Below are 17,421 nucleotides of genomic sequence, written 5' to 3'. Positions count from 1 at the left end.
GTCAGAAAGGGCTACAGCCCTACAGTGATGGATCGGACGGACCGTGCGGGGAAGAAAGAGAAACACATCGGCGCAAGGCGCAACCTCGTCTCCGCCCCACTCGCCGAAAATATAAATTCCCCAATCCAAAATATTACCCATCCCCCCCTTTTTTTTTTTCTCTCTCCTCCCTTTTCGTCTCGCCGCCGCCGCCGCCGCAGTAGAGTCTGCAGCAGCCGCAGCCGCCGCCGACGCGGCGGCTCTCTCTGCTCGCCATCCGCGTCCGGCGTACCGGCTGCCGACGCAGGTGAGACGCTAGGCCCTTTCCTCCCGGCCGACACGGGATCGGGGAGGCGCGCGCGCGCGTGGCGCCGCGGGCGCTGATGAGATATGGTTGCGGCGGGGGACTAGGGTCTGAGGGTTAGATGCGCCGGCCTGTTTGGTTTGGCTGTTGGGGATTTTTTGGAGTCGCGAAAGGAATTCAACGTTGTCTCGAGGGGAGGCGTACCTGAGTTTCTCCCGCCTGCTTGTAGCTTTGCGTTCCGTATATATTTCCAGTGAAATTCGGTTGCCCGCGCTTCGTAACGAAGGGCTTTTGGTTTTATATGGATGGTACTTGTGTGCAGTGATCATGGATTTCTGTGGGTGGATTATAGTTATTCTGAAGCCGGTTTGGCTTGAGTTTTGAGGGCTTAGCACAGGTTTGACTAGCCTGCCATTTTGATACTGTAAAGCACACATGCTGATATAGTGATATTTCTGGATTTCTGTGGTTGGGTTAGTTACCCTGGAATCGGCTTGGCATGAGTTTTGAAGGCTTAGGCGCTTAGCACATGTTTGATTAGACTGCCATTTTGAGACAGTAAAGTAAGCATGTTGAATTTAGCACATATTTCCTTGTTTCTGTACACAGATCCGAAGTCAGGCTCTGTACGGTTCTACGATTATTTGATGGAGCATGATATGACAGTTGAAGATTTTATTAGAACTAATGGGTTAGGGGCAAGTGGATTGATAGAGACCAATAATCAAGGTGTATCCACTTCTTCTGTGTCTGATTGTCGGTCCTGCGAGCATGTCGAGAATGGGAGCCCTTCCACGGCCCCTCCCTTTTGGGACTCTGATGGTGAAGATGACGATCCTGGTATGCAAATAACACTACTTTTGTTCACTGTGATGATAATTACCGTAATAATTCAAAATGATAGCGCTAGAGTTTGAAATTTTTATAGCCTATTTATGGGAAAAACAAACAGCCATTTCTCAACTAAGAGTTATGATTAGTTCCTTAGGAAGATAATATTATGTTGAAATATGTGTCTGGCAGGCCAGTGCTGGAAACTGTAATCTTGAGGGACGCGCATTAGGCCCTGTTTCTTTTAGCTTGGGATTATTATAATCCAGATTATTGGGAGTAAGCAGAAAGAAACAAACAACTTATTGAAGTAGCTTATTATAATCTGGAGCCCAGCTTATTATAATCTGATAAGCTCATTTAGGTGAGCTTTTTCCAGATTATTGGGTGAAAAATTACCCACCATGCCACCCCACTCCCTCTTTAGACTTGCAAACCCAATAATCTAGGCTCCATTCTACTACAGATTATAACAATCTAGCTTATAGTAATCTGACTCAATAATCTAGATTATAATAATCTTAAGCTGAAAGAAACAGGGCCTTAGTATGGACAGAGATTACATGCTTAAATTTGCTATGAAGACCTGAAAGAACTATTTTTTCTAGTCATACTCAAAAGTATCATTAGTTTGTTTACTCCTATTGTTTCTTCCTCTTGTACACATAACACATTCAACGTGCCAGTGCAATGCAGTTGCCCTTCTGAATATTGCACTTTTGGCCACCTGTACTTATCTCTACCTTTAAGCCCTATGTTTCACTCAGGGTTAAATAACTAGGTTAACTTAACTCATTTCTTGTGTTTGGCAGCAGACGTAGTTAACCTAAGATACTGTTTAGCTTGATTAGTATCTGTTTAGTTGGGTTGACAGTTCAGAAGCCTAGAAGGGTTAATTGTGTCTTTTTAGCTAATTCACTTTTTGGTTATTCGCTAATCACCATATTTCTGCTTGTATCCAGAAACAGTTGCCTGAAAATATGTGTTTCTTGCTTGCATCCCAAATACATTATGTTACAGTTGACATATTTTTATGTCATCATCATATGCCGTGCATTCCTATCCATGTCAATATATCACCATGTCATTAAGTTAACGAAGCTTCCTAAAAACTTATCTCCAAAAGTATTATTTGCCGTTGTACATATGAATTATTTATCCACGAAGAATGCTGTTATCCATTCTATTCTTGGTCTTTGTAAAGTTGAACTGAGTTTAGGGCATAAAAAGAGTTTTGGAGTACACATGCTGCTGTCTATGGCTACTAATATATGTTACTAGTATTTACCAACATTTTTGTTTGACAGAAGTGATAAACCTGCGAACTTCTTGTCAGTTACAGTTCTTGACACAATAGTAATTATAGTTCCATCTTCAAATTAACCTGTTTTTTTTTCTTTAGCGATGTTTCTTTCTTTATTGTAATTGAATAATTGCAGCTACATTTCATTTGGCTAATCTCTGTCAGTTACCTCAGGGCCTAGACCTTCAGATTTATTTGGGCGATATACTTGGAGAATTGAAAACTTTTCAAAGGAGAAAAAAAGAGAAATGAAAAGCGAACCATTTGAAGCTGGTGGTTACAAATGGTAGGATTCCTGATGGTAACTTACTAGAAAATTTGGTCACAGCAATTCTCTTTTCGGAGCTGGAAACTCTAAATTGCTTAGTAGCTCAGTTTGTAATGCATTCTGCTTAGATTCTCTATTCCATTGACTGACAAATCACTCATCACTAATTGTTATTTGTGCAGGTACATTCTAGTTTACCCTCAAGGATGTGATGTCTCCAATCACTTGTCATTATTTCTATGTGTTGCTAATCATGACAAACTTCTCCCAGGTTTGCTGTTATTATGTTGGCTAAACTATCTTATGTGTTCCTCACAGTATTTAATCACACCCTTAACACATTTCAGGATGGAGCCATTTCGCACAGTTTACTATAGCTGTGGGTAATCTTGATCCAAAGAAAGTTAAATATTCAGGTGAGGCAATCTGTGATTCTTATTGTTTGAATTAAACACTCTGTTTCAGAGTTTAACTAAGTAAGTTTGCAGACACCCTGCACAAATTCTGGAAGAAAGAACATGACTGGGGATGGAAAAAATTTATGGAGTTGTCAAAAATCCAAGATGGTTTCCTTGTTGATGATGTTCTTGAAATCATTGCTCAAGTTCAAGTTATCAGGTAGGCAGTTTACCAATTTTCAGGATTAGCACCTAAAAGAGTAAAATTTGTTTGCAGTTCTATATGATTGAAATAAATTGCATATCTATGGCCTTATCTGTAAAGCATTCCACAGATATGCTTTTAGATATGTTTTTCCTATGTCCCTGAAACACGAAAGATCTCTTCATTTAATTGTTCCTACGATGCTTTTGTGCTAAGATGATTTTGTTGGGGGCATTTATGCTCTCCATAATTCAAGTTTTACTCTTCATGTGCAGTTTCGACTTATTGAAATCTTAACTGTACCCTGTTGTGAGCTGTATAAACCTTTCTTTTGTTTTTATTGCATGTTGCAACATGTTATACTGCGATTTATTCAAAGATCTCTCTTTTTTAATGCCTCTATTTTCTCTAATTATTTAAGTCCTAGCTTCTATGTTTAATTTGTCAATGCTCAACTATGGTGTGCTCAGAAATTTGGTTATATACTTATAAATTGATTGCTGGACATTCAGTAACTGTTCTCTTCTGCTTTTCAATACTGGAGGGAGAAAGTGGATCGCCCATTTCGTTGCCTCGATCGCCCTTATCGACGAGAATTACTCCGTGTCTATATGACCAATATAGAGCAAATTTACCGACGCTTTGTTGAAGAGCGCAGAAGTAAACTTTGCAAGCTCATTGAGGACAAAATGAGATGGTCCAGGTTATACAATTAAAGTTATCAACATCCTGTTATCCTTTCATAATGATTAAGTATCTGTGCGCGCGCGCGTGGGTGTGTTTTTAAAAAAGTTAATACTAACACATGCATATCTTTGTTTGTACTGCAGTTTCCGTGCCTTCTGGCTTGCAATTGACCAAAGCACAAGGCATCGCATGTCGACAGAGAAGAGTGATGTCATACTGAAAATAATAGTGAAACATTTCTTTGTGGAGAAAGAAGTAACTTCAACGTTAGTTATGGACTCTCTGTATACGGGGTTGAAGGCGCTCGAGTGCCAGAGCAAGAGCAAGAGCAAGAAAGGCATAATAGACTCAGTGGATTTTGTAGAGCTGCCAGTGCCTATGGTCCATGTTGATGTGGACATGTTTGTTTTGGCTGGCGATGTCATAGCTTTGCTTGAGAGGGCAGCTTTAGAACCCTTGCCTTGTCAGCCTGTGTCTCCAAAGGATGACAAATGTTCCCAGAGCCGCACTAAGGTAGGTATTTTTCATATGATTTATTCATTCAGTTTCTGGACTATACAGTTAATAATATTGAGTTTCTGGCCCCCAAAATGAATGTTAGTATTTCTTGTTTCACTGATATGGAATTAATTTAGTTTAGTTCAAATCTCTTTAGTTTGCATCCTATGTCAAACTTATTTCCTTGTCTTCCCAGTTTCCACCATTATTTGACCTATTTTTAGACAAGGCCGATGGCCCAGCTTATATTGAAAGCCAAAGGGTTTTACAACGCTGGGGGTTACCCAGTTCAAAAGCAGCGCAACGCAGGGGAAGTAGTTTGCCTTACAACAGCTTTAGAAGCTGAAACAGAGATGGCACGCAGGCCCGAACATTAAAAACAAAGCAAAAAGAGCCGGGGCATCAGGAAGTCATCCCACACCGGATCTCAGTGATTGCACGGCTGCCAGGATCTTCTCCTCCAGCTGGTCCAGTTGGACCTATTTAATATTTTAATTTTGCATCCTCTTTCATGCTTTCTCCATAGTTTGTTGTTAAGCAAGAATGATTCTTTTTTTCGGAGTTTGTTTTCTTGAACCTTCTGATTTCAATGAATAAATGTGGTTAAAACAATCACCAAACTGTAGCGATTCATTTTCATTACTAGCTCTTCTTATGACATTTCAATTTGATTGGTCATGTAAAGCTTCAAACAGTGGTTTTACCTTCAAAATTCCAGTTTGGCATCTTTCTGTACTTTAGTTAGGAGAATATTTCTATCTTAAATATTCAAGGTTGATGAATAGAATTTCTAGAAGTAAATTTCTCTGGTGGTCAAAGTTGTACCTTGGAGACTGAGAATCAAAACAAGGCTTCTTTGTGATGAGACTTGAGTAGTAGTAGAATGAGAGTGAATTTCATTTACTTTCCCATTTTGTGGTCTTGATATGTGAAGATTGTAAGCATTTGTATTACTTGAATGCAGTATAGCTATTTATCTCACTGCTCAGTTTTTGTCATTCTCATCTTTCTAGGATGGCTGTTCTGGAGAAGTTAACAAAGTTTCGATTGAACGTGAAGAAAGGCGCCTAACTGAACTTGGTCAGAAGATAATTGAAACATTTGCACTATCCCATATATTCAGGTAATATATTTCAGTTCAATCATCTTGTTACCTCCACATGATTGGTTTTCTGGGTACATATCATAAATTTGTAAAACCATTTGTCCTATGTTGTCCTTTTATGTGATTTTCTTAGTACCATATTTTGTTTAGTGCTTGATCAACCGGATGACTCATGTGGTCACATTCAACTTTTTTTTTTTTGGCTTGTATCAATGTGTAATTGTGAAGTGGTTTAATGATTTTGTGTGGTCAGTTTCCGAGTTAGTATGCTGAGGCTGCCAGCATCACACAGGTCTGGTGGTGGCAGAAGAATGTTAATGGGTCTAGGTGGAGAGTAAATAAAGTGATTGGAACAGAAACCGGAAGAGATAGAGGCTCAGTTCTTTTCTTTCTTAAATTCATTAAGGACATATGGCATCCTCATATGCATGCCCTTAACCTTTATTAATGTGGCAATACTTAACCTATCTTTATTCGTATCCTCGCTCTTTGCCAATGCAAATGTCTAGGTCATGAGGATTACTAATTCATGCCTCTAACTTGAACCCTGTTGCACAGCTCCCACCCAACTGAACTTTTCTTGCCTTGCCTGACATGGGTACCTATGTTAGACTTGTCCATACCCCGTAGTACGTGTCCACCATATATCTCATTTCTGTTTTACATTGAAGAGTGTACCTTTTGAGTTCTATTATTACTGAGTTAGCACGAAGCTTTTCCATGAAGCCTCCTGGTGTTTTGCATTGCAGTATCTCCCTTAAAGTTCCATAAAACCAAACAAACAGTTCTGTAACACAAAACTGGAGCTCATCCTCAAGTTCTCTTAGAAATATACTGGCATAGTCCATTATCTCTTAGATTAGCACAAGATAACCTTTTCATCCTTTTGCATTGCCTCTTACATTTTGTTTTCACATTAGTGGAATTGAGGTTGCCTATCAAGAAGCTGTTGCTTTGAAGAGGCAAGAGGAGCTTATTCGCGAAGAGGAAGAGGCCTGGCTACTTGAAAATGAGATGAAGGGGAAGCGTGGCAGTACCACTGAAAAGGATAAACGTGCAAAGAAAAAACAGGTTAATTTTTAACATGGTCATGTCATCTTCATTTATTTTATGTTAGATTGGATTTTGTTTTACTCATAATGATCGATTATCATTTTCAGGCAAAGCAGAAGAAGAACAATCGTAAGGTTAAAGACAAAGATAGAGAAGAAAAATGTGATTCAAATTTTCCAGAAAGAAGTCAAGATGAAAACACAATTCATGACAGGGAAGACTCTAAACAGGCAGGACAAATATCCATGAAAGTAGATACCTCTGAAGAAGGTGCCTCAGATGTTTCAGACAATTTAGATGGGTCAATTGAGGTATGTCAAAGTTCCAAACTGACACAGTCAATAATATTTCAAAGCCTGTTAATAGGATGAATGATGTTGATGTTGAGATGAAAAATGTTCAGATTCAGAAGAAACATTCTACTATGGAGATTAAGTCATTGTCATGTTCATCTGAGTCTGCTACTATGAACAATGCGCAAGGCAAAAGAAATAACTTGTTAGAAAGTAAAGATCAGATATCACGCAACAGGTTGGTTAGCATTCTGTCTTAATTTTGCATTACTTCTCTTGGCAACTAGAATTTGTCTTAATTGAATTTATGCACAGAGGGAAAGCTCGCAGCAGGAGCACAAGCAATATGAACATTACCGAGGATGTGGATGATCTTCCATCAAGCACGACTAGCTCAGACAGGAATACATCTGGCTGTGGCCCAGCTCCAAAGCTCGATCAAGAGACTGTTCTACTTACCTTGAAAGATAGGCTTCGGAAACTTGGGCAACGTTTACATGAGGTTAAGTTATTCTTTATAAAATATTGAGCTATATTTCCACTATTGCCTTGTTCATTTATGTTATGAAATTGTCATCTTAAAGCATATCACCGTCACCATTGGTTTCATGGACTCAGTTTTGTTGTCTAGTAGTGCTTTGAATTTGCTTGTTTATGTTGGCAATGAAATAGGTTAGCTATTCTGATGATAGATTTAGCAACAATTAACAATATGGTTTGCAAGGAGTTTGAACTTTTACTAGACTAAATCATAGGATCAAACACCAGAGCCATTTTATTATGCTAACAATATGGCTAGACTTGTAAAACTCTTCTGTACCATTTGCCGATTAACTGCACCATTCTCCCTGTTTTTACTGTAAGGATGATAAGCACAGTAATGGAATACTGCTAGATAGCATTCCAAATGAAAACATAACTTTGCATTCTTTTTGGTGTTAGGACTAATATTACTTCAGCATCAGAAATGCACACACAAATACACAACAAGCTAGAAAATGCAAGTACAGAACACAGGAGATCGCAAGATACAACAGATCCATAAACAAATTCATTGTGTTATTTACATCATACTGATGCATTGCATGGATATGTTCCTGACAAAATATGCTTTGGTGAATTCACTTCCTGAATTGGAATTTTATTTAGTATTTTATAGTCATTTCATAGTAACACTTCAATTGTCAGTTATCTTGTGCAATTGTTTTTGTACTGCTGAAGATTGATGTATCTATTTCTATTTATGTTTGTTAACAGAAGGAAATTGAGGGCAGGAAACTACTCCAGGCTCATTTGGAAAAGAAGGCAGCAGCTGAGTCAGCAACTGGTTCATCCTCATCACTCTCATCCAATTCTTTAGAAGAGACTCCAGAGGTTCTGAAGAGCCCAGATCAATCTTCAGTAACTATCTCTGATGCTGATATTAATGCATCACCTTCAAAGTTTGGTGCCAGTAAAGAAGTCACTCCAGTAACACCAACCACCATCCTAAGCACTGAGCCTGTGCCTACTGTTGCTTCCACCCTGAGTAAAGATGAGCCAGTTTTGTGTGAAGATCATGTATCATGTTCAACTCCACAAATTGATACTCCAATCACCTCAAATCCACCGCAAGTTGATAAAACTGTTACCCTTCCTTCAGGCATGCTGCTTGTTGGTCACGCTATTCAAGCACCGTCTAGATCACCGGCACCACAGGTTGATAGGGTCTCTAAAGCTATTGCTGCTCCCACCAAATCACCTGCTCCACAGGTTGATAAGGTCTCTATAGCTGTTCCGACTCCCTCAAAATCACCTGCTACACAGGGTGAGAAAGTCGCTAAAGCTATTCTGGTGCCCCCAAAATCACTTGCTCCACAAGTTGGAAAGGTTGCTAAAACCATCCTGACACCAAAACAACCTGCACCTCTGGTTGACAAGGTTACGTCACTTGACCCTGTATCAAAGCAAATGTCTTCCACGTCTAATTCAGAAGCCCGAGAAGCTATTCTTCCCAAAAAGGCTGCAGTCCTGTCTGTTTCCCAAACTCCTGCAATATCGAGGCCTTCAAGTGCTCCTCTGTTCCAGGTACCAAGATCAACTTTACCACCTACGCCAGCAGTTCAAGTTCCCCCAATGCTTTCCCGCTCAATGACCCTGGCTGGACAATCGAGGAATGAACCATCCCCTTCTGTTCCAAGTTATACAGCACAGACCTACCGAAATGCCATCATTGGTAAGAGTAATCTTGATACAGCATCAGCAAGTCTTGATCATTCAACTTCTTTTGGCCAAAACGTCGCACTTTCACAGCCACTATCATCGTATGCATCAGCAGCATCTGCCATGGTACCTCCGGTCGGAAGGAATGGCCAATTACCAGGTAAACAGGGCTTCATGTTTGGGCAAGGAAAGTCCGAAGCAATTGATAACTGGAACCCATGGAAAGGTGATAGTAATGCTAACAAATACATGTGGAAAGATGATTCTCCTTACCATCAAATGACCAAGGGTGATGCACATACTCGATCTTGGAGGGACAATTCTTATCAGCAAGCAGGATGCAGTGGAACAGGGGAACAAGGCGAATTTGGGGGGCTTCAATATAGGCAGTTCCAGAGGGAGATTCCAACAAACCTTGTCTCATACCAATTGCCAGGGCCAGTTGGAGAAGAATTTCCACACCTTGATATCATCAATGACTTGCTTGAGGAGGAACAAAGCAGTGGGAGTATGGCAGAGTCTACCCTCCACGGATATCATACATTGGGCTTGCCGTATTCTTCCAGAGGAAACTTAGTAGACTCTGAAGTGACTTCCATAAGTAGTTCTGGCCGGTTAAACTTGGCCGATCATTACTATGACGAGGGCTACCCGATGGCTTATGACAGGCTGAATGCTCTTTATAGGTTAAGAGAAGGGCAAAATTCCACATTGGATGCTTATTCCAATGGAAGGATGGACTCGATTACTTCAAAACCTTGGCTACATAACTTCTCAAATCCAGCAGTGAACCTTGGAGTTAACCCAAATGGATTTTCACAGCAAATGGGGAACTACACCAATTTAGGGAGTGGGAGGGTGAATGGAGAACATCTGTATCGCCATGCCAACGGGCAATGGTGATGCCTGTACACAATTGATAATAAATCCTGCTATAAGTTGTCACAGACCATGGTGGCAGATGTAAGCGTCGCCATGGCCACCAGGTTGTAACTTTTAATTTTAAAGGGGCAAAGAAATAATACATTGTGTAAAGCATTCCAGTGTCCGTTAAATTTTCTGTCGGCTGCTTTCATAGTTTTATGGTTCTTCTTTATTTCTTTTTTGGTTGGAGTATAAAACGGAATTTTAACAAGTCAGTCCAGAAGAGTTCTATGACTACTTCATCGGGTTGGAAAGTTCCAGATTTTGCATATACGTGTTTGTGGTTTTCTCTTACAAGCCTAAAAAATGCTGTAATGGGCTGGGAAACGAAAGAAGTGTTGTGATTTTGCAGTGGCAGGTCGGATAGTTGGATGCCAAGGTAACGGAGCTGAGATGTTCCAGGGTCCAAATAATGCAAGTATGCAGCAACCTGGAGAAGCAATTCAAAACTGAAGGTACCATCGAAGTCTATTTCAACTTCAGATTATATACCCACATGACTCCTTTGCTGCTATTAAGATGAACAAATCTGTCTTGGAGTAATACAATTAAAAAAATTATGAGCAAACCCAAAGCTCAAAAAAATGAAAAACATGCACAGCTTACAATTATGTCTGCCTTGTGTTTAATACAAGCTTTTTCTATGCAATTTCCCTCAAACTAGAACAGATTGCCTAGTATACAATTTACAAGATGGATGGGTATCTGCTATACAAATAAGTTGTGTAAAAAACTAAAAAGAAGTTGTGCGTGTTATTTACTACCAGCAATTGCTCGCAGTTCTCTTAGGTTGCTAGCGATTTCCTGAATAAACATCACACCTTCTTTGCCATTCCTGAGTGAGTTTATGCTATGTTCAATAAAGTTGCGGTCTCCTTCTAGCGTCTTCAATCTTTTGTTCAAGTTTGAGATTTCTTCTTGAAGCGTGCTAAGATCAGTCTTCCGACTCACTGTTGAAGAATGAGCTTCTTTAGCTAAGAAAACGGGCTCCTGGGCCTCTCTTGTGCTTTCTTGGCATTGCAGTGAGCCATCATCTACAACGTGCATTTTGTTGGAAAGGTAATCCTCTATGACATCTGAATTTGACAAGTGAATGTTAGTACTGTTGTTGGAGTAGGATTGAAGCTTCTGCTCCAGCTTCGTCAAGCAATCAGCTATATATGCCCTCTCCTCTTCAAAGCTCACTAATGAATTTATACCACTTGGTGTGGTAATTGCAGGAGCTTCAAGACCAGTTTCATCAAGCAAAGTTTCGGCAATGTTTTCTTCATTAAAGGAGACCTGATAGGATTGTTTCTCTGTTGGTCCACCTGCAAACTGCATCCTGTAGTTTTCGAGCTCAGCTTCCAATTCCTCTATTTGTTGTTCCCTCTGAGCAAGTAGCTCGTTAGCTTTAGCAAGCGCATCACTATCATACTCTGCTTGTTCTTCCATCATCCGCTGGTAATGTAAAGCTTCCATCTGCATGGCAGCCTTGTCATCCTGCAATCTGGTAATCATAGCCAAAGCTTGACTTGCAGCAATCGCTGAAGCGTTCCTTTCTTCTTCCAGTTCCTTGCAGAGGAGGTGTATAGATTTTCGGTCAAGATCAATCTGTCGTCTCAACCGTTCAGTGGCACTTTCACCTTCCATCTCACTTACAGTGCTACCCTCCAGTGACTCCAAACCAGATGCATTTCTCTCAATTGAAATTCTGTTCGTGATGTTCTGCACTATCAAATCATCACCACGCCCATACGCACGTGGGCTAGGGCCTGGGTCGACCCATGGAGCCTCGAGTCCTCTGGAAGCCGAGAGCTGTGACAGCAGTAACCTCAATTCTTCATTTACACTAGAAGAGGAATCCTTTCCAAGAATCACATCAGTCAAGGTGGGGGATGGCAAGCTACTCTTGGCACCAATGGCAAGCTTGTAGGCTTCATTCATGCTAATCTGAGTGCTTAGAGATGGTCTCCTTTCACCAATAGTCGCGCTTGTTTGCGGATGTTCCTCGATGACATTGAGACCCTGAACAACCTCACTGTTTGGTCTAATAGCCTGTGGTGATATAGGAGCTTCTTCCACAAAACCTAACCAAAAGGGTTAAATGTAAGGACCAGTTTTTGAAATACTGTTGCTTGAGGGAAGGTAGAAATCAACTAACCTTTTGCTGTAGGATCTTTGGAATTTGTATTGGAAGGATCTTTGAGTGCCACTTCATGTGTTACCATATCACAAGTCTGTTCAGCTTCCTTAGCATAATCTTCAGCTTCATCAACAGCTTCAGAACTAGAATTAACTTGTGAAACATGGTCATCTCTAAAATTAACTGAAAGGGAAAACAGGTCGGAATAAAGAAACCTTTCAGACATATATCTTGATTCTTGAGAAATAGTCAGTCCTGAGGTACAGCCTTACCTGGATCATCATCAACCAATGTAACAGTAATTTCTGACCTGTGACCTTCCAGATCATCTGACATTTTTTTATTGTGATGGGGGGTTAGACGAACAGGAAGAAAATACCATTCAGTTTATTGTTAAACTATGATTAAGATATACCTATTGTGCTGTTGTGCTCTGAAACAGCAATGTTTTGTTCTAGTGTTGTGGACTGTGATGAACATGGATCAATGGTGCTTTCACTCGCCCCATGACATGCCTCGTTGTACCCAAGATTCTGAGGTGACTCGACACTTGATGCAACTGGAACTTGGGAAACATTGACATCTGCATGATTATCTATGCTATTAATCTTTCAAACTGAAAAAGAAGTTCAGTAGGAGTCATCCCAGTTTGGGGAACTAACAGTTACCTGTCAAACCTGACTCTTCTTTGACAGCTAGGGGATCATGCTGGCATGTCTGTTTTTCTAATGAAGCATCTTCTGCTTCCATTTGGCCCTCACCAATTATACTATCAGGATGATCATCTACAAGAACATATGGCGAGGATATATCATATGAGTCACCAACATCGGTTTCCATCGGAACATTCATTTCTAATGGCCTGACCAACTCAGTGGAAGAAGCAGCAAATTTCTCGGCAGTGGCATCTTCATTCAAATCTTCCTCCATACAATTGGTTTTATGATGGTGTGAAATTTTGCCATCAACAGCACAGGGAGCCTCATCCTCGGAGCCAGATGTCATCTGCAGCACACTGTATCGTTCATGGATGGAGTGATCACTCTGGTGACAAATATCTTTATCCAAAGATTTATCCACTTGATGAAGTATGGAATAATCTGTGCAAATCTTTGGTGAGCAAACAGCCTCAGCAGGTTCTAGTTCTGTGATCATTCGAGAAAACATTGTCGGTCTCTGTTGTGTATAATGCTGTGCACAACATGAGCAAATTCTTGTATCATGGGAATATAATCCTTGATTACTATCAGGTAGAGTGGCAGCCATTGTTGGCTCATCGGTGCGGTCATCATTGTTTTCTACAAGTGAGTCACTGCATCTTTCACACATACTTTGGGCACCTGCAAGTTTCTGATGTAGACGGCAGAAGGCCAAAGATGAGATCTCTGACTTGTGAGTTTTGCAGATCAATTCCCTGTAGAAGCATGGTTTCTCATTACCCAGGACATGGTCTAGCCTTGAGCAGAAAGGGCACGGTGCCGGTAATCTGCAGAGGCGGGCAAATCTGGTGACCAAGAAGCAATAAACCGCATCGATGAACAGCAGCAGCATCAAGATCCACTCGAGCAACACCGATGACAGTGTGGCTGACAATCTCCGTAAGGTTGGCATCCTTGTACCCATCTTTGAACAATATGCTCAATTCTTCACAATTGCTGTACTCAGGTTCTTTAGATTGGTGAAAGGTGGCTGGTGTTGAACCAGAATTTCTGAAGGAATCAAAAACAAACTTAATGAGTGAAGTGTATAATTGATCCTACTAATGAGTAATGATATGCTGTTCTGAATAACATAGCAACTACTCATCAAAAGCTGTAAACATCAAAGTTTGGTGGGATTAGGACGGCCTTTTATCTCATTATTGAGCACTGATAGAACGGTAAAGTAATGATGGCGGTGTCATTGTAGCGGATATGCTTGATTTTGGTGAACTAAAGGCGAGCTTAGCTGGAGAAAAGACAGGAAAACCGAACACCAGGTTGGAAAACCACTAGAAAACAGAAAATCAAAAGCGTCCAGCTCTAGCAGCAGCCATAATGGTGATCAATAGACCCAGGACCAAGAGAATGTTGGAAGCATCAGTCCAAGTAGTAATTGTTACAGGACAATTTCAAGAAGCATTAAGAACAGTGATGCTGCACAGAAGAGCTTTCTTTTGAATCCCACAAACTCCGATGATGAAAGAACAGCTCAAATTGTCTCTTTTGTAAGGGGAGAAAGAAAAGAACCTCTTTGAAAGCTTGAAAAATTTTTAACACCAGAACAGACTAAACTCTTCCAGAAACCACCCAGCAACAGAACAAAATCCGATCAAACAAAGAGAACAATAAGCATAAAGCTAAGCAACCTAGCACTACTATAGCCTGCACAGCGGATTCCCCTATAATTGACTAGCCTCTCCCATGTAAGAACAGAAAACTCAGCAAAATCACACCATCCACCGGGTGTGCTCCCGAGCTCTCCAAACTACAGAAGCAACCTAGAACCCGAGCTCACCAACTACAGAAGCAAACCTAGAAACGAAAGCTAAAGAAAGCAAGGGAAGAAGAAGAATGTTCCGAGGATCATCCAGCAAGAACATACATACCTGCAAGCTGCAGCGGGGTCGCCGCAGCGCGCTGAGCCGAGATCCCGATCTGCGATCGCGGCAGCCAGGCAGGCAGGAGCAGAGGGCAAAAAGAGAGAGAGAGGCCCGCGAGCACAGCAGATGCTGAGACGGAAAAGGTTGGCATGCGCCGACCAAACTCGCCACGCCTGAGCTATATTATTCCCACCCGCCGGAACGAGCCAAAAACGAAGGGAAGGGAGACAAAGAGAGGAAGCAAGTGGAGTGGGGGCGGCGGCGGCGGCGGGGGTGCGACGCCTCGCCGGGGCGGGGCCGGCGGGCGGCTCAACCGAAAGTCGGCTACGCGGGCCGGCCCGGGACAGCGACGCCACCCCGGTCAGCCAGCCGAAAGGTAGTATAGTTGGCTGGCTCTTCCTTCTCATCTCCTCGTAATACTGTACAACATTTGTATTTTGGAACACGAAATTTGTTTAGCCCTTGTTTAGTTATAAACTTTTTCTTCAAACTTCCAACTTTTCTATCACATTAAAACTTTTCTACACACACAAACTTTCAACTTTCCATCACATCGTTTCAATTTCAACCAAACTAAACACACCCTATTCACGGGAGATGTGATGACTACTGCTCCATCATTTTGTTTATTTGAGAAATAAGCTAAACAATATATTTGTAAAGGAATACTTACTATGTCAATATAAGAGATTTTAACATTTTGCTTACACTGTTTAACCATTCGTCTTATTAAAAAAATTAGAATTATTATTTTTTTGACTTATTTTATTATCCAAAGTACTTTAAGCACAACTTTTCGTTTTTTATATTTGTACAAATTTTTTGAATAAGACGAATTGTCAAACAGTGCAAGCAAAATGTCAAAATCCCTTATATTAGGGGACGGAGGGAGTAATAATTTGTAAATAGAACTTTTAAATACGTGTTTTTAACGATCTAAAAGCAAATGCTAAAAAATAAACTACGATGGGAAAACCTTAAATCAATGAAATTTTAAATTTCGGCTGATAAGTATAAGAGTCAATCCATTTTATGCCATCGACAAAGCGCGGGTCTACAATATGCCCCTGACAAAACTCAGTTCTACAATATACCATCGAATGACTCATTTTCTTCCTTATATGCTATCGACGTTAGTCAACCGTTAGTCAACCGCCGTTAAAAGATGAAAAATGACCATTTTACCCCTAGCATAAAATTGAGATTTTGCATAATGCCATATCGCGGTAAAAAATCTTGGATGATAAAAAGACAAGCAATTTCTATTTTTCATCAATGAGAATAAATAGTGGATCATGATCAGTGAAATCGATGAGGATGCATCGTTACCCTAGGGGTAAAACAGATATTTTCTTGCTCTTAACGGAATTTGACTAACTGTTGACCGCCGGCGATGGTATGTAAGGAAGAAAAGTAGTTGTTCGATGGTATATTATAGAACTGAGCTTTGTCAATGGTATATTGTTGAATCCATGCTTTGTCAATGGCATAGAATGGATTATCTTTATAAACATAAGCGAAAAGATAACATCGCACGAGTTTAAGGTTATGTGTATTTTTAATTGTTTTGTGCAATTTTTTTAATTGAATCGCACGAATTTCATGTGCTCCGAAGAGTGAATCGCGTGTTAATATGGTTTGACTGTACTGGTCTCAACGTACCTCCGGATGTAGTCAACAATGATGTAGATTGTTGTGCTGCCGGTCGTTGCTCGCCAGCTATGCGCAGACTATGGAGTTAATCAAATAGTAAATCAGCTCATATTACCTTTTTTTGCAAATTAGTTTAGGCCGTTTTCTATCGTACAGTGTCCTGTTTCAAACAGTATAATACTTGTTGGATACTGGATATGGTATTCTATCAGTATGAACTAATATATATTAGTACTAGTTGATATATATCAGTATATATAAGGCTGATACCCGTTGATGACATTTGATATCCATCGGCATCGGTTGGTGAAGGTTTTATTGTGAGCGTGGGACGCGTATTGTTGCAGCTCAGGTGATGTATATGCATGGTGCATTTCCCTGCGATTGGTTGCAAGTGGAGGGTGTTAGGCAGTTGGCTCTCGATAGTAGCACCCAATGAGCAACCAAACCTTTCTAGTTAATATATTATGAACTCTCATTATTTTTCAAACCTTTTAAAATTGTAGTTTTACGAATAAACTTTAACTAACTAAATTTTAAACTCTAAACCTTTTGATCACGTCACATCGCCTTGTGTGGCAAAATAAAATTGTCATACCCGCTAGACTGGTGTGACGAAACAATACTCACTTTTGGCAGACTGGCGTGGTCGGCCAAATAAAACACTGGCACACCAGTCAGTTCGACGTGGTCTTATTTTGTCACGGCTGACGTGGTCAAAATGTTCATATTTGAAAACAAGTTTTGGGAGAATTTATTATTAAAGTTAAAAATTTAAATGGTTCAGAAAAATAAAAAAGTTCCTTAGAGTTCCAAGTTTAGTATACACATAGACTCATGTAAGCATGATAATTGTTGATATGGAAAAATATCACCTGATGCTTCATACAATTAAATATTCTAGCACACATCATGGTTTCCCAAACCGCCGAGACCGGGGTTACCGCGCGGTAACCGCGGTAACTGTGGAAAACCGTACGAAACCGTGCAAAATTTATCAAAAGTTCAAATT

The 17,421-nt window shown here is 40.5% G+C and overlaps 2 protein-coding genes across 3 annotated transcripts; one reads left to right on the top strand and one right to left on the bottom strand.

Moving 5' to 3' along the window:
* The first annotated feature begins 141 nt into the window (after positions 1-141).
* On the top strand, positions 142-10,161 carry LOC127760133 (TNF receptor-associated factor homolog 1b-like). Of its 2 annotated transcripts, none has more exons than XM_052284348.1 (14): positions 142-286; positions 893-1,123; positions 2,592-2,703; positions 2,868-2,956; positions 3,033-3,101; positions 3,174-3,303; positions 3,833-3,991; positions 4,119-4,488; positions 5,487-5,596; positions 6,499-6,649; positions 6,739-6,942; positions 7,035-7,162; positions 7,240-7,426; positions 8,182-10,161. In XM_052284348.1, exons 2-14 carry the CDS (start codon positions 931-933, stop codon positions 10,027-10,029), a joined length of 3,750 nt encoding a protein of 1,249 aa, XP_052140308.1. In that variant the 5' UTR covers positions 142-286; positions 893-930; the 3' UTR covers positions 10,030-10,161. The 2 variants fall into 2 exon arrangements, with proteins under 2 accessions (XP_052140308.1, XP_052140307.1); XM_052284347.1 differs by having other exon boundaries at positions 2,583-2,703.
* Positions 10,162-10,585: 424 nt separating this feature from the next.
* LOC127760134 (myosin-binding protein 1-like) lies at positions 10,586-15,081 on the bottom strand. Its single transcript, XM_052284349.1, has 6 exons — positions 14,763-15,081; positions 12,844-13,884; positions 12,591-12,758; positions 12,448-12,504; positions 12,194-12,358; positions 10,586-12,119 (listed from the first exon to the last, which is right to left on the bottom strand). Exons 2-6 carry the CDS (start codon positions 13,796-13,798, stop codon positions 10,804-10,806), a joined length of 2,661 nt encoding a protein of 886 aa, XP_052140309.1. The 5' UTR covers positions 13,799-13,884; positions 14,763-15,081; the 3' UTR covers positions 10,586-10,803.
* Between the last annotated feature and the right edge of the window lie 2,340 nt (positions 15,082-17,421).

This window comes from Oryza glaberrima, chromosome 1, assembly GCF_000147395.1.
Source record: "Oryza glaberrima chromosome 1, OglaRS2, whole genome shotgun sequence".
Lineage (NCBI taxonomy): Eukaryota > Viridiplantae > Streptophyta > Magnoliopsida > Poales > Poaceae > Oryza > Oryza glaberrima.
The sequence above is the reverse complement of the archived record's forward strand: the minus strand, read 5'-3'. Positions and strand labels throughout refer to the sequence as shown.